The sequence below is a fragment of the Coregonus clupeaformis genome, chromosome 27 (genome assembly GCF_020615455.1).
Source record: "Coregonus clupeaformis isolate EN_2021a chromosome 27, ASM2061545v1, whole genome shotgun sequence".
NCBI lineage: Eukaryota > Metazoa > Chordata > Actinopteri > Salmoniformes > Salmonidae > Coregonus > Coregonus clupeaformis.
The window spans coordinates 3,385,015-3,409,736 of NC_059218.1; the positions used below are offsets into that span (position 1 = coordinate 3,385,015).

Consider the following 24,722-nt stretch of genomic DNA (forward strand, 5'->3'; position numbering starts at 1 on the left):
CGTCCAATACAATACAGTAGTACAGTACAATACAGTAAAGAAAAGTAGAGTACAGTATATGGTACTGAACTTTACTCTACTGTACTGTACTACTACTACTCTACTATGCTGTGCTGTGCTGCGCTGTGATGTCCAAACTTGTGAAACATGACGAGAATGACATTCATATCCATAATTATGCATTTCTGTGTAGTTCAGATCAGGGACCCATGTAATTCCGTTACAGTAATTCTGTTACCGGGTGTAAATCCACTTCACTTACTATATTTCAATAACCAAAATAGATTTGTTCAAACTCAATATGTTAGCTGACACCCCATTCTTTCTGCCTACATCTTTGATTCTTAATTCGGAGCAGATATTTAACAGAGTTTTTGGAAAACATGGTCGCATAAAAAGCGGAGGTTTTTATGTAATTCCATTACCAACTTTGCATCTGCACAGTTCTTCCAACATTTTTTTTTTTTTTACATTTTTCAATGTAAGTTGTTAAAAGTAGTCCTTGTACATAGAGTTGTATGGTTTCATAAACTTTGAAATCAATGGTTTTTGTTTGGCATACATTTTAAAGTGAAAAATACTGAGTCAAAACATTATTCCGTTACTGTGGAATTGCCCTAGGGTGAATTTTGAAAAAGTGGGACACTTTTTTTATATTTCCGTCTTCTGTAACCATCTATCCAACATATTAGACCAACACATGATACATTTCTGAAAACCTCAAAATGATAATATAAAAACACTGAATTTAATTGTCATATGGGTACAATTAGGACTATAATAATGGTGTCCCAGTTTATCTGAAAATATGGTTTTGGCTTCGTGTACACAAATGTGTGTCATGTGTTGCATGCTTCCTGTGAATATGATATTAACATTTGTTGTTGCTGTGTTATTAGGAAACATCTTGAGGATTTCAGAAATGTCAGCGTCGTGTGTTAAAACCACAAACTCATTGTTTTTTTATTTCAGAGAACCAAAGTTACTGTGCTTTATAGAACACCATGTTACAGTAGTTTTATGGCCTCTTATGAAATATAATATCACTGAAAGTACACTTATTCTTAGGCTATTTCTCCCTCTTTTATTTTTCCTATAGGCCTACTGTACTATATGTTCAATGTGTGTCCAACAAAACACTTCCCTTACTCTTCTTCCTTCAATGTGAAAGATAGGTCACAATTGTGTCACTTTTACAGGGTACTATGTCCATATAAGGTCACACACCATGTGAATGAGAAGTATGCCAAACCTTTTTTCTATTTTGCTGGGTTATGGCTACTGTTAAAATGTGGAGGGGAAGGAAATTAATACCCTGGGAGCTGACAGTAATAGGCCTATGATATATTTTCCTTACCATTGTAGTATTCAGAGGAAGTTCTAAGACAACTGCTGAATGATCATATATGCAACCAGGCAGGCTGTGTACTCAAATTGAGATTGTGGTTGTTACATTATCGAGCAAACATTTGGTAAGATTTGATAACATTTCTGTTAATTACTTTTGACCCATACACACTGCCTGTAGCAGTTTGGAAATTATATCAGATCTTATCAAAGGTCAGTTTGTCGTGGCGTCTGTAACAAGCATTTGTCACTGAAGAGCATTTAGGTCTGATTGCAGTGAAACACGTTTTACGGAGACTAGAGGCTGACCTTTGACCTCTGTTTCAGGGACAACCCAGAGGCCACCTTTGAGGTGTACCTGGAAGTGACCCACCCTGGAACCGCTGGCTCTGGTAAGTCCCCCCTGCTAGTAACATAATGTCAGTCATTTAGTCATCATTTCCTCATGGACCCAACGTTCTATCATGTACTGATGTTGAATATCAATGCCAGAGTTTTGGTAAAACATTTTTTGAAGGCTTTTGCCCAGTGAGGCCATATACATTTTCCATTCATAAATGCAAAATGCAAGCAGGATTGGTGACATAATAACAAATATAGCTTAAAGATGTCATTGAATTAACTATCAACCTCTTAGTGTGACATTGTGTCTGCGACAGTGGAAAAAATGGTCCTTGCCCAAACAGATCACTTTAGTATCTAAACAGATTTGAGATTGCACCACGTGTGTTTCTGTACTGTTAGATTCTAAAACTGTATATTATTGCCTCCCGGCCTTCTCATACTCTTCATAAAATGAGATGTTTGGCTGTAAATGCCTTTCTAAGTATTGAGAGTAGTATGGTATTTTGCTCTGTTGTTGTGTAGGGTTTAATATTTTCCTGAGAATCTACCAATTTTTTGTCCTGAGAAAATTGCATGAAATTTACTGGAAGTGCTATTTAAAAGTATAAAAAAAATGGGGGGAAAAGTCTGACATCATTATACCACTGTAAATTGAGAAATATACACATGAATCTGTTTTCTTTTTGTACAGTATTTGTTGCAATTTAATCAACTCAAAGTTCTCTCAAAGTCACCACACTATTTCGTTGATGTAGCCTAGGCCTAAGAAGCACTGTCGGTTGACTGGTAAAATGTGAGGTCTAGTGAAAATTACCGGTACATTAGTTTTAGCGTACATTTGACTGAAAGATGTCAGAAAGCTCGTTGGCCCTTTTCTCTCCCCTTGCATCTGGCTATCAGGGAATTTGGGGAGGTTGTGGCTGTTTTTACTTCATGATGAAACACTTATTGTGGTGACTGTCACAGGGAATATCAGATTCTCTGCTAAACAAACAGGCCTAGGCTAGCGGAGATTCAGCACCATGGATAGCGTAGTTGATCAATTGCTTGTGAATCTGATAGTAGCCCATCGTGCGACCCGCTTTTGTTAGCGTATACACACACTGCCCATCCTGGGGAGCACTCTGTCAGGGGAGCCCTTTCGCCCACTGACCCAAGTAATATGATAGATGGTCTTACAGTCGGGTCTCCCTTTGGAATAGGGCAGCCTTTCCTATTTCAGAGTCTCAACTCGAGTTCTGTCAACACAGCATTGAGTATGGTTACATGCGCACAATAATATGATTATTGTGGATAGTCAGATTAATATAATCGTTCAGGAGTATTCAACCGGGGGTTAAAAAATACAAAAAAAATGTTTTGTGTTTATATGTTTAACAGAATAAACACATTTTGAATTGCATACCTACAGTAGAAGAGAGGAGAATATCTTTCTTATGATTTTATTTCTCAACTCCTAATATTGAGCAAATTACACTCACTGGAGTATCTGACATAGGCTTTGAAAAAGCACCTGCGAATAGGCTACCAGTGCGGCAAGTGCCACTGGCTACTGGTACGCTTTCTTGACGTGGACATAGATTTTTGCTAACGCATGGCTAACCTTTGTTTAACCAGCTAAATAGCTGCTCTTATCGAAAATGTGTTTGGAGTTACCATTCTAGCTAATTTCTCCCCTCCTCGGGAAATAATAGCAGCACAAACGTTGCATATGGCCTTTCTGTTATCTTCCTTTGAAACTTCAGAATAGATCCACACAACAGACATTGTGGGCTAGGTTAGGAATGCTGTGTTGCACGTGTAGCACTGTATTTTTCGTGGCGTCATTACGTCATCTACCTAAGTTATACAGGTATGCACGTCAGCTTTGACATCGGTTTTGCATCGGCGTTAAAATATACATAGAGCCGATGCCGATGTTGGCATTTTCTGCTAATATTGGCCGATTCCGATATGCTTACCGATATATCATGCATCCCTAGTTTCTGTGTGTGTTCAGTAATAGGCGTGGCCTTGAGAAAGATGTCCCTGCCACCAAGCCAGTGTGGTGGCGTACAGCGCAGGGACCTGTGTTTACTGTATCAGTTTACACACAGCTGTTCCATTGTACTCAGGGACCCAGAGGGAGGGGCTAACCTCTGACTGACAGCAACAGTGCTTTTAATGGTGTGTGTGTGTGGGGTGGGGGAGAGATGAAGAGTGTGAGTGTGTGTGTGTTTTGGTGAGTGTATTGAGTATGTTAGAGGGTTGGTGGATTTATCAGGTGTTAAAGTGTGTGTCCAGTGTATTCCACAAGCACATGGAGTAGCCAGCCAAATAGGAAAAAGTAGCCAGCCAGGCTCCCCCGGGCTGGGGGGTCCTGGGGGGCTTGCCCCTCCGGGTTAAGACATTTTTGCAGAACAAGCTCTATTTTGGTGGACTGTGGTACATTCTTATGCTAGATTGTATTTTCAACCAGCAACTATCAGGAAATAACACTGACATAAAAAAACTAAAAAACTATAAAAAAACTTTTACAGTGTTAGTTACATCAGCTGTTGTACAATATGATATAAAAAACAGGAAAAACTTAAATTTGAATACACTGGGCCTTTTAAAGTATCATGTAAGAGTCTGCTGACTTCCACTGGCTTCAAGCTTCCTTTTAAGAGGCATTTTCTCAGCTATCTGCAATACAGGTATGATTTGAAGAATGAAGCAGGTGTTTAACATGGGCTTTGCTACGCAGAAAGCAGCAGTTGACTACTCAATTGTCAACACTTTGATTAAATCAGTAGACATATAGCAATATCTTTGAAAATACCACATAAGTATCATTAGCTTTTAAAACGATTCAATCTGTTTTCTTTTATCATATTTTGGACCAGAGTGAGGCTCTCTCTCCACTAGCCTACCTATTGTTCCTGCAGTGAGGAGGATTTACCATCTTCATCGAATCTTTTCATAATTTATCTGCAGATAATCGCCAAAAAGCCTACTAGTATGTAAATTAGGGAGCCAAATGAACAGCTCTCTTACCGATGCAATTTGGTAGGCTACTGACGAGTCACTCACCTTAACGTCACTGTCTGGCAAGTCCCGATGAACTTCATTTCAAAAATACAAACAAGATCTTTAGTTTTACTTGTCCTGATGCGATACCATGGACATATAACTACGTTGTATGATTTTATGAATGGCAAGGATATATGAGATCGACTTTATTCAGTCGGTTTCACACCTTTTGTAAACTAGTCAAGCTTGCTGTTCATCAGTCAAAGCACAGTAAATAGCTTATGCGCCACCACTCTGTGGCTGCATACAAAACAGGCCAGGGTCGGGCCAGTTGGCTAAAAATCTACTGGCCCGAACAGAGTTTCTACTGGCCCGGATATGGTGTAGTTCTTAAATGCATTGGGGTCATGCAGGGCCTATAGGTTTGCATTCTGTTTCTCTATATGTTTCAGCTTATTATTAGGCTACATTTGGTTATGATGATATGTATTAAAAAGCAATTTAATATAATTTAGCAATGCAAGTCATTACTCTATTCTTTAGAATTGCATTGTATTCATTGCATTACTTTTTGTTTCTAAAATATGTCATTTTGAGAAGATTTGAAAATAGGATGCTGCCCCTTTAAGACTAACATTCCAAAAGAGATATCGACATGGCTACAGTATGCTAGCCAAGATGAATGCTTGGAGTCTTTTTGTAGCTTTCTTTTTGCAGACTATCAACAGTAGCCAGCATATTGCTAGTATGTTCAATATTGAAGGTTTACTTTTGTAAATCACTTTCCCTAAAATAAATAAGCTCAGCGAGTAGATTGATGGGCGCTTCTGTTTGCTCTGGAAAACTTGTGTGTGTTATGTGAAGGTATCAACTCATGTACTGCTCGAGAAGTTGTGACTCGCGACAGCGTGATGGTGCTTGAATGAACTGCCAATAATATTGCTCAAATACATATAGCATGACATTTATGCATGTAGTCTTCAATGGTTTTCAATGGTAGACTGCGACAGAGCAGGTAAATGTTGAACTGGAATGCAAAAATGTGCTGAAAAGTTACTGGCCCTATCGTGCGCGACACGTTTTTACTGGCCCCGGGCCATCATTAATGTCGGACCCTGCACGCAAAATAAAATAAATAAATGTGCCAGAAAACAATAGGCTAAGTGGATTTCGACTCATCATTACCACTTTATATGGGATGTGCAAATTCACTCACATTATATACACAACATCCAAATTCATGCTCTCTCACTCCATATAAAACATTTTTTGACTGCACAGACACCCAGGTACTGAGAGGTGGGACAGACCGCAGACTGTCAAACCAGCAGTGTTTCCCTGTCATCGCTCACTTTGTGACTGACAGGCTCCTGTCCTATCAATAGATCACTAGAAGATGCATATCGTTCATACTAGCAGGAGAGGGCTCGGCAGGCTTTTTTTTCTGACTAGCGAATTGAAAAGTAGCCTAGTTCATTTAAGTGGAAAAAGTACCCGGCTGAAAATTAGTCTGTAATCGGTTGTATAGCCGACAGCCGGCGCTAGTGGAAACACTGGTGTGTGTGTGTGTGTGGTCTTGTGAGTAAGAGAGAGTAGTGTGTGTTTTTGTACATATGTAGAGTGCAATAGTGTGAGTGTATTGTGTGTCTTTGCGACTGCATTAGTGTGGGTTAGTGTGAAAGAGAGAGGTGTAAATATACAATTATGGTGATCATATTGCAAGTTTCTTATGACCTTTTTAGCAATGATTAAAGTAAACATTTACCGCTATGAACTGGGCTAGACCACCTCCTATCCAAATCATGCCTCCTCAAGCCACAAGGTCTTGGAGTAAATAACTCTTGCTGTTTTGACCGAATTTCCTTCCCATCGCAACTAATTGTCACGCATTTTTGCATTAGGCCTAATCAGTGATTGCAAGGATGCTAGCAAAGCAGCCTAGTCTAGACTATGGTAAATGTTAGGGATTTACACTAGTAACATAGAAATGCCTGGCCAAACACCGAACATGTTCTCACTCAGTCATTCTTACAACTGTACCCTACTGTTCTTACAGGACAATGAGAATTCCCCCATTCTTGTCAAACCACCTACAAAAACACCCCTCCTTTACTCTTTTGATTCTGCTCTCTCTCTCTCTCTCTCTACATTCTCACTATTACCATCTCACTTTCTCCCGTTCTTCCTCTTGTTCTCTCTTTCTCTCTATAACTACATTCTCTCCCTCACTCCTTTCTCTGTGGAGCGTCCTTGTCCAGCATCCAGCCTCCAGCAAAGGCGAAAACCTTATTATATCCTGAGTAGGACTTGCCCTCCACAGACACACACACAGACACACTCTCTTGCGCAGCTAACCTTGTTGGGACATACAATTCAGTCCCATTCAAAATCATATTTTCCCTAAACCTAACTCTAACCTTAACCCAAAAACCTAACCTTAACCCTAAACCTTATCTCCAAACCCTAACCCTAATTCTAATACTAATTCTAACCTTAACCCTAAACACCCTAGAAATAGCATTTGACATTGTGGGGACCAACAAAATTTCCCCAGTTGGTAAACATTTTCTTGGTTTACTATTCTTGTGGGGACTTCTGTTCCCCACAAGTATAGCTAAACACGTCCACACACACACACACCATTTACATCTGAATCAGCCACTGCCGTCTGCTACGTAGGATCGCTTTATTCCTATTCATTTACAGGGGATGGAGGCCATGTTTGCTCAAGAGACTAATAAGGCTCTGTTCTAATATCCACTCTAGCATACCTCGTAGAGTGAAGCAATGTATTGGTCATGCATTAGGTTTGCAAGTGGCATGCTAGTATGGATATTAGAACGTTGAATAACTTCAGTGTAGTTAGGAGAGTGGGAGGGCAGGACAGTGGGATAGAACGTGGGAGAGAGCAAGAGAGAATGGAGAGCGAGAAAGCCAAACAGAGAGAGGGAGAATGAAATGGAGAGAGAAAGGCAGGAAGAAACAATGGAAGAGCGTAGCTGGCATCGCTGCCTCAGCAGTAGACAGTAATTGGAAGGTTTATCCTAAAGCAGCCGTGTAAACAACAAGCGACAGAGTCACGATGACAAACGTCAGTAGTGTGGCATTTCCCTCTGAGGATGAGTTATCTGTTTGTTATACTGCACGGCTGCAACTTGGCCTTTTGAATTGTTATTTTTTATTTAGTCTCAACCGTGGTCACTGGGAAACTCAATCTTGCCATTGGTTGCATGTGTGACTGAGGTGTTTGAAGTGTTTTAACATTTGCTGCTCACACTACGGACCACAATTCTCATCAACACAGCAATTTTTCAAGATGCAGTTGGCATGGGTTATCTCTTCTCACACTCTTTGTTCACTCATTGTCTGTGTTAGTGTATATGCATCTTTGTGGCTTTATGTGTTGGCAGCATGATGTGTGCGTGTCGGTCTGCATCTGTGTGTGTGTCAATTCCAAAAACACTAGGCCTATCATTGTAAAGGCCAAGACTCTTCTGTTACATCTTGCTAAATTGGTTGTATCACAATGCCTGTCATAAGGTCTACAAGCCGAAGTAGATACATCGGTTGATCAATTTTACAAGGCCTTGTCGCCCAATGACAGCCCTGTTGTTTTTTTGAGAACTGTGTACGCATTTGTGTGTCTACATCTCCACTCGATGCTAGGTCAACAGGCTGCCCCAATGCTGCGCCCGAACCGCATCCCAATTTGTCCAATTTGCGCTGATTCAATCAAAGTGATCCCGAGCTGTAGTGACCCTCGCGTGCCACACGGCCCATACAGCTGACAATCAATGTGTTCTGCATGATTTAGGCCCATTTGCTTTCCTCTTGTCGCTTGTGTTTAGCCCATGCACTGACCACGGAAGCTGGCTATTTCTGATACAAATTAAACCTACCCCTTACACACACAGGGAGACGTATGGGAAGATTAGCCCGGGCATGTTTTGTTTGCAGAGCTCCCGGCTCCTTCAGCTGGAATACTCCGCTTATTTGCTCTTCAGTGCTTTATTGAGCAGAAAAAGGAAGCCAAGAAAATGAGAGTAATGCCATGCCAGGCAGGCTGACACGCAAGCGCTGTAGTCAGAAATTGGATTTGATCCACTCGCTTTTTTCCTCGTTTTGTTGGGTTCATCCCAAGAAAACATCTGACACCCTTACACATACCCCCACCACCCTGTCCCCCTTTTGGCGAAAGCTTTTTGACATCTTTATCCCGTCACCGATTTGTTAGTCCTCTTCTGATACTTTGTTGAGTCTTGGACCCCTTGTATTGCTGTCTGGAGGTAGAAGTTACCCCTAACCACAGATAAATGTTAAAATGTAGCTCGACCGGGAGACCCATGGGGCGGCGCACAATTGGTCCAGGGTAGGGGAGGGAATGGCCGGCAGGGATGTAGCTCAGTTGGTAGAGCATGGCGTTTGCAACGCCAGGGTTGTTGGTTCGATTCCCACGGGGGGCCAGTATGAAAAAATTATGTATGCATTCACTAACTGTAAGTCGCTCTGGATAAGAGCGTCTGCTAAATGACTAAAATGTAAATGTAAATGTTACATCTGGAGTTTCATCAAAGATGACTGCCACTGGCTTCCCTGCAAGATGGTGCTTGAGTTCTTCCTTCACCTTCAGGTAGACATCTCCCAAGTACTTTTCCTTTGCTGGTGGTATCCAGGGATGGCACCTCCATTGATGATTTCTCCTTCAGAAACTGCCTCAATGAGGGGTGATTACTTTTGGAAAGGGGCATGTTGACTGCTGTGCAAGTGCGTACCCAGTCTTCACAAATCTGAAAAATAACAATTGCACCAATTAATTAGATAAAATATATATCTCTGTGTCATAATCCACTCACACATTCATTCACTCACACACACACACACCTCTCCTCTCCATTAGGCTTGGGTCTTGCAATCAACACGAGATGCACCTCCCATTCCCACTCTCTCTTTCTCTCTCTCTCTCAAAAAAACAACAAATAGATTCAAAGCTGATCAATCACTTACAATTTGAATATCAATATTTATTTAGCAAAAGTTGTCTTCAAAATACTTGAGATTGGTTTTTTTTCTGAAAGTGTCGTAAGGGAAATAAAGATCAGAAAGCGTAAAAATAAAGTATTGTGGTTGATATGTACTTTTAAAACAGTATTACCATTTTTTTTTAAATCCAGAAATATTGTGCTTTCGTGATCCGTATTAAGTTTTACAGAGAATTAAAATGACATACCCAAATCTAACTGCCTGTAGCTCACGACCTGAAGCAAGGATACCATTTGAAAGGAAACACTTTGAAGTTTGTGGAAATGTGAAATGAATGTAGGATAATATAACACATTAGATCTGGTAAAAGATAATACAAACCAAAAAAACAAGAGTTTTCAAAAAAAAATAAAAATATCCATCTTTGAAATGCAAGAGAAAGGCCACAATATAATATTGCAGTTTAGGCGCAATTTAGATTCTAGCCACTAGATGGCAGCAGTGTTTGTTCAAAGTTTCAGATTGATCCAGTGAAGCGTTGTAATACTGGACTATTTTGTATCACGTCTGCCCAAATGTGCCGAATTGGTCAATTGATACATTTTCATGTACATTAATATAGAGAAACCCAGCATCAGAGAATGGTAATTCAAAATGTAAGTTTACACACTCCCAGGAATGTCATACATGATGGATCATTAGCTTATACATTAACTTTCACACATCTAGATGGCCGGGTGGGGTGGATGTGGAGCCAGAGACCGCAGGGGTTCAAACTGTAGAACCCAGTTCCTACATTTGAATATAAAAATGGATTTTATCAAACAAAACTATGCTACATTTGATCTCTGGTCCTTAGGATGACAAATCAGAGCAAGATTACTGAATGTAAGTACATTATTTACCTTCAGAGGTGGGTGTGGAGACAGAGACAGCAGGGGTTCAAACTGTTGAACCCAGATTTCATCAAACTAAACTCAGCAAAAAAAGAAACGTCCTCTCACTGTCAGCTGCGGTTATTTTCAGCAAACTTAACATGTGTAAATATTTGCATGACCATAACAAGATTCAACAACTGAGACATAAACTGTACAAGTTCCACAGACATGTGACTAACAGAAATGGAATAATGTGTCCCTGAACAAAAGGGGAGTCAAAATCAAAAGTAACAGTCAGTATCTGGTGTGGCCAGATTAACAAGAATTTAAGCTTTCTGCCCATACAGTGAGGGAAAAAAAGTATTTGACCCCCTCTCAATCAGAAAGATTTCTGGCTCCCAGGTGTCTTTTATACAGGCAACGAGCTGAGATTAGGAGCACACTCTTAAAGGGAGTGCTCCTAATCTCAGCTTGTTACCTGTATAAAAGACATCTGTCCACAGAAGCAATCAATCAGATACCAAACTCTCCACCATGGCCAAGACCAAAGAGCTCTCCAAGGATGCCAGGGACAAGATTTTAGACCTACACAAGGCTGGAATGGGCTACAAGACCATCGCCAAGCAGTTTGGTGAGAAGGTGACAACAGTTGGTGCGATTATTCGCAAATGGAAGAAACACAAAATAACTGTCAGTCTCCCTCGGTCTGGGGCTCCATGCAATATCTCACCTCGTGGAGTTGCAATGATCATGAGAACGGTGAGGAATCAGCCCAGAACTACACGGGAGGATCTTGTCAATGATATCAAGGCAGCTGGGACCATAGTCACCAAGAACAATAGGTAACACACTACGCCGTGAAGGACTGAAATCCTGCAGTGCCTGCAAGGTCCCCCTGCTCAAGAAAGCACATATACATGCCCGTCTGAAGTTTGCCAATGAACATCTGAATGATTCAGAGGAGAACTGGGTGAAAGTGTTGTGGTCAGATGAGACCAAAATGGAGCTCTTTGGCATCAACTCAACTCGCCGAGTTTGGAGGAGGAGGAATGCTGCCTATGACCCCAAGAACACCATCCCCACCGTCAAACATAGAGGTGGAAACATTATGCTTTGGGGGTGTTTTTCTGCTAAGGGGACAGGACAACTTCACCGCATCAAAGGGACAATGGACGGGGCCATGTACCGTCAAATCTTGGGTGAGAACCTCCTTCCCTCAGCCAGGGCATTGAAAATGGGTCGTGGATGGGCATTCAAGCAGGACAATGACCGAAAACACACGGCCAAGGCAACAAAGAAGTGGCTCAAGAAGAAGCACATTAAGGTTCTGGAATGGCCTAGCCAGTCTCCAGACCTTAATCCCATAGAAAATCTGTGGAGGGAGCTGAAGGTTCGAGTTTCCAAACGTCAGGCTCGAAACCTTAATGACTTGGAGAAGATCTGCAAAGAGGATTGGGACAAAATCCCTCCTGAGATGTGTGCAAACCTAGTGGCCAACTACAAGAAACCTCTGACCTCTGTGATTGCCAACAAGGGTTTTGCCACCAAGTACTAAGTCATGTTTTGCAGAGGGGTCAAATACTTATTTCCCTTATTAAAATGCAAATCAATTGATAAAATTTTTGACAATGCGTTTTTCTGGATTATTTTGTTGTTATTCTGTCTCTCACTGTTCAAATAAACCTACCATTAAAATTACAGACTGATCATGTCTTTGTCAGTGGGCAAACATACAAAATCAGCAGGGGATCAAATACTTTTTTCCCCTCACTGTATGTTCTGTCTCCGGGAATGGTTTTCCTGTTCATCTAGACTAACCATTTAGTTTCACATTCTTGGAGGTAAACTCGTCGTTTTTGGTCTCCAATTCGGTAAGCCGCTTATCGATGTCGCTCAACGACTTTTCCATATCCTTTATTTTTTGGGTTTGTGTCGCAATAGTTGTTTGTAGTGTCGCCATAGTTGACTGGACTTCTGTCATAATTTCATCTCGTAGACTTGACACAGAGGAATGAAGTTCAGTCATGAAATCAGAGCGTAGTGTAGCCATTTCTGCACGGATGGTGTCTAGCATCTCCATAACGTTAGCATTGCCATCTTGTTGCTCGTCTTCATCGTGTTTACCGTTTCGTCTCGTTTTCCTGGTTCCAGACATATCCAAGAATGCCACCCAAATGTTGCTAGAGCCAGTAGGTGTGCAAAGTTTGTTCTCATTTTGATATATAAAAGGTTAAAACATAAAATTATCAACCCTTAGTGGAGAGGCCTCGGAACACGTCTTTACGTATTAATGTTGAAACCACACCCCATCGATGGCAATTTGAATGCACAGAGATACCGTGACGAGCTCCTGAGGCCCATTGTCGTGCCATTCATCCGCCACCATCACTTCAGGTTTCAGCATGAGAATGCACAGCCCCATGTCGCAAGGATCTGTACACAATTCCTGGAAGCTGAAAATGTCCCAGTTCTTCCATGGCCTGCATACTCACCAGACATGTCACCCATTGAGCATGTTTGGAATGCTCTGGATCGACATGTATGACATTGTTTTCCAGTTCCCACCAATATCCAGCAACTTCATACAGCCATTGAAAAGGAGTGGGACAACATTCCACAGGCCACCATCAAAAGCCTGAACAACTCTATGCGAAGGAGATGTGTCTTCCTGGATGAGGCAAATGGTGGTCACACCAGATACTGACGAGTTTTCTGATCCACGCCCCTACTTTTTTTTTGGTATCTGAGACCAACGGAGGCATATGTGTATTCCCAGTCATGTGAAATCCATAGATTAGGGCCAAATAAATGTTTTTCAATTGACTGATTTCCTTAAATGAACAGTAACTCAGTAAACCTTTGAAATTGTTGCATGTTGCGTTTATATTTTTGTTCAGTATAGTTGATATGACATGATTACGCAGATAAAGAATGCTACTTGTTGCGTTCCCCAGCAAGAAAACCTAAAATGTTGCTCAAACACAAGGGGGAACTAACAAAGAGTCATCGACAAAAACCAAAAGGAAACTGGAGGTGTTCTAAAAGACACTCATGGGGGTGTCCACTGAAAGTTGCATTGCAACAACAACTGGGACCTAAAAGACACACACCTTGAGCGTCCACTACATTTGCCCACTAAGAGGCAAACAAAAGAAAAACCCACACCAAACTTAAAGACAGGAAGCAAACAAAAATGGTGGAGCAAAACAAAAACAGAGAAGATCAGATAAAGGATTGTTTGTCTAGAAATCAAATAGGGAGAGTCAACTAAAGGTGTTAACCCTCCACGTCTCTCAAGCCAACTGGAGCACTGGGCCAGACACTCTTAAATATCACCTGGGCCAGCACAGGTGAAACACCTTCCCACTAACGAGATGACAAACCAGCACAGGTGTAACACATACTGACTAATGAGGTGACACCAATCGGTGCGCCCCACGTGCCAACGTGCTAACATCCAACCTCGAAATATAAATGGAAAAACTAAAACCTGAAAATACTCCAAGACAAAAAGAACCAAAACCAATTGTTCAGATGGTCCCAATGCTCATTGGACTAGCAGAGATTCAACGTCATTGGTATTGCACGTACAGTAAACCCACCAAGATATAACATCTAAGGTTTTACTGTGGCCTTTAACTGCTTCACACTTTTATGCAGCTTCTTGGAGGAACCTGCTTCTAGTATATAGTTCCAGTCCTCATGGCTAAAGCACCCGAAAGGCATCCCACACATCCACATCCCAGCATCATCTAATGCAAGAATGTGGATGACACTGCCAAGTGGCATGTGTTTTAGTGGGGCTCACCATCTATTTTTAGAAGCAGTGAAGCTCTAAGCATCGAGTTGTGGGATTCGCGTGAAGAAATCACTGGCTTTGGGGATGTGGAATACTTTGAGTTGGAGCCAGGCAATCTCCTGTCATGTTGAAATTGATATTTAAAGACAAGTCCTCACTGAGCAGTACTTATTCCCTCCCTCCACACTCCAATGTTGGAGTGCCCTTCCTCGACCCCTAGTGTGTAGTGGCCAAAAATAGAACAAGGCCCCTGAGGTGTGCTCAGCCAAGGCAGAGTGACCTCATCTGACCTCAGCTTCTGCAGTTTTCTCTGACCCCTTATTTTGCCCCTTTGTTAACCTTGTAGCGTCTCTTCCTTCATTCTGTCTTCACTTTCTTTCTTTCCTTTACGATGTTCTTCTTGTTTTGTCCTTTGTCCTGTTACTCCTTCGTTCAATTCTTGATTTTTTTCACTCCTTCCTTCCATCTATCCCTCCATCTTTCCTTCACCCTTTTTCTTCCTTTTCCCCTCATTCCATCCATCATGTTTTTCTCTGTGCTTTCTCGCCCACTGTCTGTCTAGGCTGTTGGTGTGATATCATCTGGTGTATTTGAGCGTGATCCTACTGCATGATAAATATGATGGAAATGTATCCCTCGCCGCTGCCAAGGTCACCACCCGTTGTGTGTTTCACAATGTCCAGCGAGCGGCATTGATTTAATCTTGTCAGAATTTTCAATGGATGGATTTGTTAGACAAGGATGTCCCACTGGAAGTTGCCAAGCAGTTCATTAGACAGTTTTCTCTTTGGCCCCTGAAATAGAGAACCATGCACTAGTGACCCAGGGACATCAGTGTTTCCGCTAGGATGTTGTTCAGCAGAGGTGGCAAAGTTAGTGTAGGGGTGGTGGCGTGCCCAATGGCGCGGTCTCCAACCGGAACACTCCTCTTGGCCACAGAGACAAATTGTAGCTGTATTTAAGCTAGTTTCCTGCAATTCTACACATTTTGTCATGGGGCTGAGAGAAAACATATATGTTTTAAAGCAAATTTTCTGCATTTCTACACATTTTGCCATGGTTTATGCTGTGTTCTTATGCTATCTGAGTGAGTTGAACATTATAACTAAATCAATGGGGTCCCCATGCAATGAAACTTGTTGAGATTCTCCCTGACTGTCTATTTTTAATGTTGGTGGTTGTAAGTTCTCATAGAAGATCTTATTTAAAAAATATATAGCTCTATTATATTTTCTACATACTTTATTTCTGGTTTTAGTAATTTAAGTATACACAATTCTTTTTAACATCCCAAAGTTGATAAAATACAGCTTTTTTTGGAGGGGGGTGGGGGGGAGTGGCGTCCATGTTTTAGCAGTGCTGCTGCTAAATGAATGTAGAGTAAACACTGGACATGCTCTTTTAATGTCACAGAGATCAAGATGAACCTTGAGATACTGGCTCAGATTCAATCTCTAATGACTCTCTGACTGTATGTGCAATGTGCATTGTAGATGGTCATGGAATTGTGGTTAAGTGTACATGATTAATGGCAGCAGTTTTATTCACATTAGTGCTGAGCAGTTAAACAACTAATTGACTGAGGTCGGTTCAATTATTTGAATGCCATTAAAAAATATATATATTCAGTGAGCTCGATGTGCAGTTGGTATTCAGCAGTCATAAAAATATGCCTTATTTACATTGAAGAACTACTCAAATGTGGATTTTGTCAGACATCATAGGCAGCAGCTCTATATAGATGAGATGATGACTTGAAATGAAATAATAAAGTCATAAAATAAAACAAATATTTTATTAAAGTAAAGTCATGTGAATAAATTATGGTTAAGTGATAAGCAGTCATGGGCATTCACTACCATCATGGGACTTTTATTAATTGTTTTATTCAGTTAGTGCTTTTTTTTATTAGTCCCCAAAAGCACTAATCGCTCAGCACTAATTCACATACAAGTCTTTCTCTGTACGTTTGTGTGTTAGTGTAGTTGGTGTTTTGCACTCGACACGGTCAGCCGTTAGATCCCTCCCAGTCATATGCGAATGTGCACAAGGATTTCTGTCCACACTCTTATGCGCTTGTGCTTGTTTTTGTGTGTGCACTTGTGTGTGACACGCATCTGCATACGCACACACCAAGAATGGCCTCGCCGTTTGATTCCTCACTTTCATGTGGATGTTTTCTCCCATTTCCACAATCCCCAGTGCTGGCTTTCTCTCCTTAATTACCACATTCGCAGTCCTCTGAGACCCATGTCTGCAGTCGGCGGAAAAGCCCCCCGTTCCGTTCCCCACCACCTCTGCTCACCCAGCAGCAGCCCTATTAGAACTCACAGACCAAGGTTGTTCCCCTTTTACAAAGAGCACAATTAAACACAGGCAGATCAAAAAGGACCGGGGAGGTCTCGCTGCGCCCGGGATAATTTTTTAAAAATGCATTTTTTCTTTATCGACGGCTGTCGTGTGTTCACCCTTTTATTTTTACTTTTTCCGTTATGATTGGTCTGGACAGGGCTAATGGCTGGAGCTGCCTCAGCAGTTAGCTTCCTTTCATCATTTTAAAATGTTCTTCTTTTGGCGTTCAACCTCCTGGTCAGGTGTCTTTTGTGATGGAATTGGCTTTTTTTATACAGTGAGGTATATGTCTGAATAGTGTCTGAACGGATGTGTCTGAACACACTTATCATCCTTAGAGGGGTGTTAATAGTCCTTGCGCCCAAGACTCAGAAAAGGTATCTTAATCAGCAATGAAAACCACTTTTCCTCTATCTCTGGAGTTTGCCAAATGGAGGCATCTTCGTTTGCCCACAAATAGGAGCACTCCAATTATGGTCCTTTTAATGATAATACAGTTGAAGTCGGAAGTTTACACACACCTTAGCCAAATACATTTAAACTCAGTTTTTCACAATTCCTGACATTTAATCATAGTAAAATTCCCTGTCTTAGGTCAGTTAGGATCACCACTTTATTTTAAGAATGTGAAATGTCAGAATAATAGTAGAGTGATTTATTTCAGCTTTTATTTCTTTCGTTAGAAGTTTACATACACTCAATTATTATTTGGTGTCATTGCCTTTAAATTGTTTAACTTGGGTGAAACGTTTCGGGTAGCCTTCCACAAGCTTCCCACAATAAGTTGGGTGAATTTTTGCCCATTCCTCCTGACAGAGCTGGTGTAACTGAGTCAGGTTTGTAGGCTTTCTTGCTCCACACGCCTTTTCAGTTCAGCCCACAAATGTTCTATAGGATTGAGGTCAGGGCTTTGTGATGGCCACTCCAATACCTTGACTTTGTTGTCCTTAAGCCATTTTGCCACAACTTTGGAAGTATGCTTGGGGTCATTGTCCATTTGGAAGACCCATTTGCGACCAAGCTTTAACTTCCTGACTGATGTCTTGAGATGTTGCTTCAATATATCCACATAATTTTCCTTCCTCATGATGCCATCTATTTTGTGAAGTGCACCAGTCCCTCCTGCAGCAAAGCGGGGATGCTGCCACCCCCGTGCTTCTCGGTTGGGATGGTGTTCTTCGGCTTCTTCGGCTCCAAACATAACGATGGTCACTATGGCCAAACAGTTCTAGTTCTAGTCTGGCTTTTTTATGGCGGTTTTGGAGCAGTGGCTTCTTCCTTGCTGAGCTGCCTTTCAGGTTATGTCGATAAAGGACTTGTTTTATTGTGGATATAGATACTTTTGTACCTGTTTCCTCCAGCATCTTCACAAGGTCCTTTGCTGTTGTTCTGGGATTGATTTGCACTGGTCTCCAGGTGAGGTGGGTAGAAGCTGTTTTTCTGCTGCCCTGACTTATCCATGGAAATCGTGTCGATCAGGCTCGAAGGACCAATACATTTCCTGTAGCGGGAGAACAGAAACTATGGATGTGGGGTCAGAATGTGCATAGTCCTAGCCTGACATCTAATTCCTCTTGTCATTCTATCCTGTGCATGGACATGTACCGTGCACAATAAACTACATATAATTGGAGTCCTACGTTTGTCTATCAGTATGCGTGTATACGCTATGAAAGTGACGCAACATTTTCCACGCCACATAATCATCATGCCAATTCAAAAGGGCAGGACCGAGTTTGGGAAACCCAGATTTAGCAGACACTCTTATCCAGAGCGACTTAGATTAGTGCATTCATTTTAAGATGGCTAGCAGGGTTGGAAATGTACACCCGCCAAATGCGGGTAGATTTTGTCATTGGCGGGTAAGAATGTCTATTTCACCAGCCACGTTGGTGGGCGGTTACACAGATCGTTTGGGAACAGTAAAAAAAAATCCAAAGCCCACATGTAGAACTTGGTCGAATTAACTAGAAAGGCTACTAAAGTGTGACTTTGTCCTCATGTTTCTTGGTCAGTGACATTATTTGTTAACACGCTAGGGAGTTTTTCAATGTTAGTTTGAGTTTACTGCAACTGTCTGCTGCTAGGAAGACATTGCAGTCAGAGATTTTTTTCTCCACAGACAAGCCAGTGCCCAAGTTACCATGGTAATGGCCTGTCCCTTAAAGGGGCAGCTGAAATGTTGTGTCTCACCTAATGATTGTGCTTGATTGAGCATGGATCACTCCCATTCACTTTTCTTCAAACACTCAAATATTTTAATTGTTCTCCTAGACGCAGGTCACAAAATGAAAAATGAAATGAAATTAAGCAATATACCCCATTTACTTACTACACTGAACAAAAATATAATGTAACATGTAAAGTGTTTGTTCAATGTTTCATGAGCTGAAATATAAGATGTCTCAAGTTTTAAGGGGAGTGTGTAAATTAACATACTGACAGCAGGAATGCCCACCAGAGCTATTGCCAGAAAATGTAATGTTAATTTATCTCCCATAAGCCCAGTTTATTTAATAAAAGAAGTTGAACTACCCATATAGTTCTCATCTCTCATTGCTGAGAGCCAGCCTACTAGTGTTGGAGCGGAGGGACGGCTCAAGGTAAAGCCGCCTTGTGAGTTAAAGCTACCTCCGAGGCTTAGCCCCTCAGGGAGGCCTCGTGCAATATCCTGTTAGAGCGCCATGCAAATCTTCTCTGCTCTCCCCCCTGAGCAGGCGGCTGGCAGCAGTGGGCTCCCTCACACACACTCTCTCACGCACGCACACACACCTACAAGCAAGCGCACGGACTTGCGCATGAGCACACACACTGTAGAGCTGATTTGACTAATCTGATGCCCCCCCACCTCTTCTTCCCCACCCTCATTCTGCACAGTCCAAACTCAAGTTGCCATTCAGATTTTCCCATGAAAACTTTTAAGAACTTTCCTTGATAGGCCTCAACTTTGTTCATATTATTTTTCCTTTGATAGTTTGCTTGAGCCTCTTTGTAGTCTGGTTGCCCTGTTGGTGACCCATGCCCTGACTTTTACAGGTGTTGGTTGCTCTCAGGCTAGAAGCTTGGAGCTTGTGTCCTGTACTCTTGATATCAGAGTTATTTCCAAGTACAGGTTTTGTCCAGTGATCTTTGACAGTACTCCTCTTCCTTTGCCCTGCAGTCGTGACTGCTATTGCTCTGTGTTTGCTGTCCAGGTATTAGATCATTGGTGCGTCTCAATTCTCTAAAGTGGGGTCTTCTCTTAATCCCCCTTTATTTGCACTAATCTAAACACAATGCACAGGTGAGAAGCAAACTGGAGCACCTTCTTTCACCTGTCCTGCTCAATTGCAAATGAAGGAAAGCAGATGAAATGCTCCAATGCATCACAAACCTCTCAACCTACTTTGAGTGCTTTATCCCAGGTCCAGGTCTCTTTCTCAATTGCTAAAGCTTCTGTCTGAAAGCTGTCACTCAGTTGATCCATACAACGTAGCCGCATCCTTCACAAGTATGTACTGCAATGATACCACATAATGTGTATATGCACAAACCAATACACTTTTCATCCACTAATGCTCAAAGCTTTCTCAGTGGAAAGCCCTCCTTCACTCGGGTATCGAAAACTGCAAGTGTTTTTACTGAGGGATTTTGTGCACCATTAAATCACTCGTGGCTGGGCGTCATCTGTTCTGGGTTGAAAAAAAGGCTTTTCCATTAGGTGAGGGATCTTTAAATGTAATCCTCGTCTTTTCCAAATTATCCGAACAACCATTCCATCAGCACTCGTATTTTTCCATAAAACAAAGTGCATTATTAAGCAAAGTCTCTGGGAGCGGACGCGCATGACATCAGTTTTAGGTACAAGATCAGGATCAACTTGAGCGTGTAGGCAGTGCTCGCCTATTTAAGGCTCCCAGCCGTTGCTTTGAGGAAACGTGTGGATTTAAAAGAAATGTCCCTTTTCCGTCTTTTAAACCCATGCAGTCTCAAACGATGACAGCCCGTGCCATTCTTTTTAGAGGCTGGCCAAGTGGGGGGAAACCACAGAGCCAGCTGTACATACACTCACACAGTCAGACGCACTCTACACTGTGATTTTTTTACACAGATGTATTTTGAGGAGTAATTACGGGGTGAGACAAGGGGATATACCACCTCCTTCCCACCCAAAACCCCCCTCCTGGCTTCCCAGAGCTCCCCCTCACTCCTCCCCTCATCAGGGGGCCAGACTGACGCCTTGATGGCAGGGGAGAGAGCCAGGATAGATACGGCCCAGAGTTTGTCTTCTCCCGCTGGGCCAGCCGAAAGACTAGCCTCTCTTCAAGGGTGTGTTGGGGAGGTTGGTCGAACTATACGTTCCTCTCCAATGTCCCCCCCACCTCCCTCCCTCCCAACCCTACTCAAGGCTGCTCAGAAGTACATGCCAGCTGCTGCCGCTCGCTGTTGCACCTCGTTGAGACCTGTCGCCTGGCAACTGTCGTCAGGGTTGGGCCACGGCGGAGCTGAAGAAGCACTCCGGGGATCCGTCACCATTCACTCCCCAACACCACCCCGCTGAATCCCCCTCCCCTCCCCGAGAGGACCCCAAGCGGAAGAACTCAACAAGGGGGCAAGAAGTTTTATGCCAGTCTCAAAAAAGTATGGGCCCATTATTATTATGAGTGAGCTTTGCCTGCTGTCATTTGCGAGAGAAAGATCAATAATTCAGTATTTAAAATACTTGCTCAAGTATGTTGAGTGAAACATATTCCTTATAAAGATAATAATATCAGTCTGTGTTGTTTTGCACCATAGCTTGTCCTCCAGTTCAAATTGTCTAGGCTTTGTTCTGGCATCCTTGGTCACTCTTGCCTTGTTCCAGTATAAAGACAGTCGGTGTGAAGATGCATGCCTTGCAATCTGCAGTAATAGGAACTTTAATCCAATCCAGTCAAATAAAATCAAATTGTATTTCTCACATGCGCCGAATACAACAGGTACCTTACCGTGAAATGCTTACTTACAAGCCCTTAACCAACAATGCAGTTTTAAGAATATAGTTAAGAAAATATTTATTAAATAAACTAAAGTAAAAAAACACACACAAAAACACAATAAAATAACAATAATGAGGCTATACAGGGGGTACCAGTACCCAGTCAATGTGCAGGGGTTCAGGTTTGTCGAGGTAATTTGTACATGTAGGTAGGGGTAAAGTGACTATGCATAGATAATAAACAGCGAGTAGCAGCAGTGTAAAAACAACTGGGGAGGGGGGGGGTCAATGTAAATAGTCCGGGTGGCCATTTTATTAATTGTTCAAAAAACTTATGGCTTAGGGATAGAAGCTGTTAAGGAACCTTTTGGACCTAGACTTGGCACTCCGGTACCGCTTGCCATGCGGTAGCAGAGAGCACAGTTTATGACTTGGGTGACTGGAGTCTTTGACCATTTTTAGGGCCTTCCTCTGACACCGCCTAGTATATAGGTCCTGGATGGCAGGAAGCTTGGCCCCAGTGATGTACTGGGCTGTACGCACTACCCTCTGTAGCGCCTTACGGTCAGATGCCAAGCAGTTTCCATACCAGGTGGTGATGCAACTGGTCAGGATGCTCTCGGGTGCAGCTGTATAACTTTTTGAGGACCTGTGGACCCATGCCAAATCTTTTCAGTTTCCTGAGGGGGAAAAGGCGTTGTCGTGCCCTCTTCACGACTGCCTTGGTGTATTTGGACCATGATCGTTTGCTGGTGATGTGGACACCAAGAAATGTGAAACTCTCGACCCGCTCCACTACAGCCCTGTCGATGTGAATGGGGGCTTGTTCGGCCCTCCTTTTCCTGTAGTCCATGATCAGCTCCTTTGTCTTGCTCACGTTGAGGGAGAGGTTGTTGTCCTGGCACCACACTGCTCATAGTTGTCGGTGATCAGGCCTACCACTGTTGTGTCATCAGCAAACTTAATGATGGTGTTGGAGTCGTGCTTGGCCACACAGTCGTGGGTGAACAGGGAGTACAGGAGGGGACTAAGCATGCACCCCTGAGGGGCCCCCGTGTTGAGGATCAGCATGGCAGATTTGTTGTTGCCTACCCTTACCACCTGGGGGTGGCCCGTCAGGAAGTCCAGGATCCAGTTGCAGAGGGATGTGTTTAGTCCCAGGGTCCTTAGCTCATTGATGAGCTTTGTGGGCACTGTGGTGTTGAACGCTAAGCTGCAATCAATTAACAGCATTCTCACATAGGTGTTCCTTTTTTCCAGGTGGGAAAGGGCAGTGTGCAGTGCGATTGAGATTGCATCATCTGTGGATCTGTTGGGGCGGTATGCGAATTGGAGTGGGTCTAGGGTTTCCGGGATGATGGTGTTAATGGTGTTGATGTGAGCCATGACCTGCCTTTCAAAGCACTTCATGGCTACCGACGTGAGTGCTACGGGGCGGTAGTCATTTAGTCAGGTTACCTTCGCTTTCTTGGGCACAGGGACTATGGTGGTCTGCTTCAAACATTTAGGTATTACAGACTCGGTCAGGGAGAGGATGAAAATGTCATTGAAGACTCTTGCAAGTTGGTCCGCGCATACTCTGAGTACACGTCCTGATAATCCGTCAGAACAGGTATCTTGGAGATTGTATATCTTGTTTATTTTATTTTAACTTCTACTAAGTGCAAGCAGTGTTATCCTAGCTATTTTGTCTCTGGATTTCTTTAAGGATTTCGCCCGCACCCATCTCATCCCCTTTGACATGTTCCAACCTGCCATAGAAAAGCCTATCTGCACTATACCTGCACTCTCTCCTCCACACAGACCTAGTGATTTAAGTGGAGATGCTGCAGAGGGTTTGGGGAATTGTTACCTGCGTGCGAGCAAGGTCAGCAGTCCTCTGTTGACTCAATTTGTGGCATCAACACAGCCTGCCTGCCTTCGAGTGCCTCGGTCCCAGAGCCCCAGGGGGATTAGGCCCAGATCATTGGACAGATCTCACTGACATCCCTCCCCATCTCTGGGGTCCCCTGCCTCCCACCCTGTTCCAATCACAGGCTATAGTGCTAACCAACCCTAGACCTCTCTTTTTTCAGGGGGTGGGAGGAGGGAAGGAGAGATGAGAGAGCACAGAAAGAGCCGTTAATGAGAGAGCACAGAAAGAGCCGTTAATCATATAGAAAGAAATAAAAGTGAAATATTTTGTGTGTTTTTTGGAGGGTGAGGCTGGGGTTTTGCCTTTTGCCAGATTGCTTGAGCAAAAACAATGATTTTAACATTATTTTATTTTTCCGTTAGATGCTTTTTCCGTTAGAGGCCTATCTTCCTAGTAGCCTTTAGGCCAGTGTTCCTCGGTCATGGTCCAGTGGACCCAAAGCATGTGCAGGTTTTTCTTACCTCGGTGCAAGGAAGGAAGGAAACAATAGAAAAGCAAAGGATGCATTTGAAAGTATTCCAATTTGCCCACAGTCTTGTGCTTATCATTGCCATGAGTCTCAGCCTTTGCCATGAATAGAAATAAAGCGGTCATACCTCAAATTGGAGCCCTGCAGGAATGCCATTCTTGCCATTCCTCCTTATAATTTGTTGTCGCTACATACAGTGGCTTGCAACCTGGAATTAAAATTGATTTTTTGGGGGTTTGTATCAGTTGATTTATATAACATGCCTACCACTTTGAAGATGCAAAATATGTTTTATTGTGAAACAAACAAGAAATAAGAAAAAAAAACAGAACTTGAGCGTGCATTACTATTTACCCCCCCAGAGTCAATACTTTGTAGAGCCACCTTTTTCAGCAATTATAGCTGCAAGTCTCTTGGGGTATGTCTCTATATGCTTGGCACATCTAGCCACTGGGATTTTTGCCAATTCTTCAAGGCAAAACTGCTCCAGCTCCTTCAAGTTGGATGGGTTCCACTGGTGTACAGCAATCTTTAAGTCATACCACATATTCTCTATTGGATTGAGGTCTGGGCTTTGACTAGGCCATTCCAAGATATTTAAATGTTTCCCCTTAAACCACTCGAGTGTTGCTTTAGCAGTATGCTTAGGGTCATTGTCCTGCTGGAAGGTGAACCTCCGTCCCAGT

General features: G+C 42.6%; 1 protein-coding gene across 2 annotated transcripts in view; it reads left to right on the top strand.

Moving 5' to 3' along the window:
• The window catches only part of LOC121541407 (DENN domain-containing protein 1A-like), a 242,331-nt gene that overhangs the window by 12,926 nt on the left and 204,683 nt on the right, over nt 1-24,722 (top strand). For both annotated transcript variants that reach the window (XM_041850396.2, XM_045208002.1), the window contains exon 2: nt 1,675-1,739. In XM_041850396.2, coding sequence (XP_041706330.2) covers nt 1,675-1,739 — 65 coding nt within the window. The remainder of the gene's footprint in view (nt 1-1,674; nt 1,740-24,722) is intronic.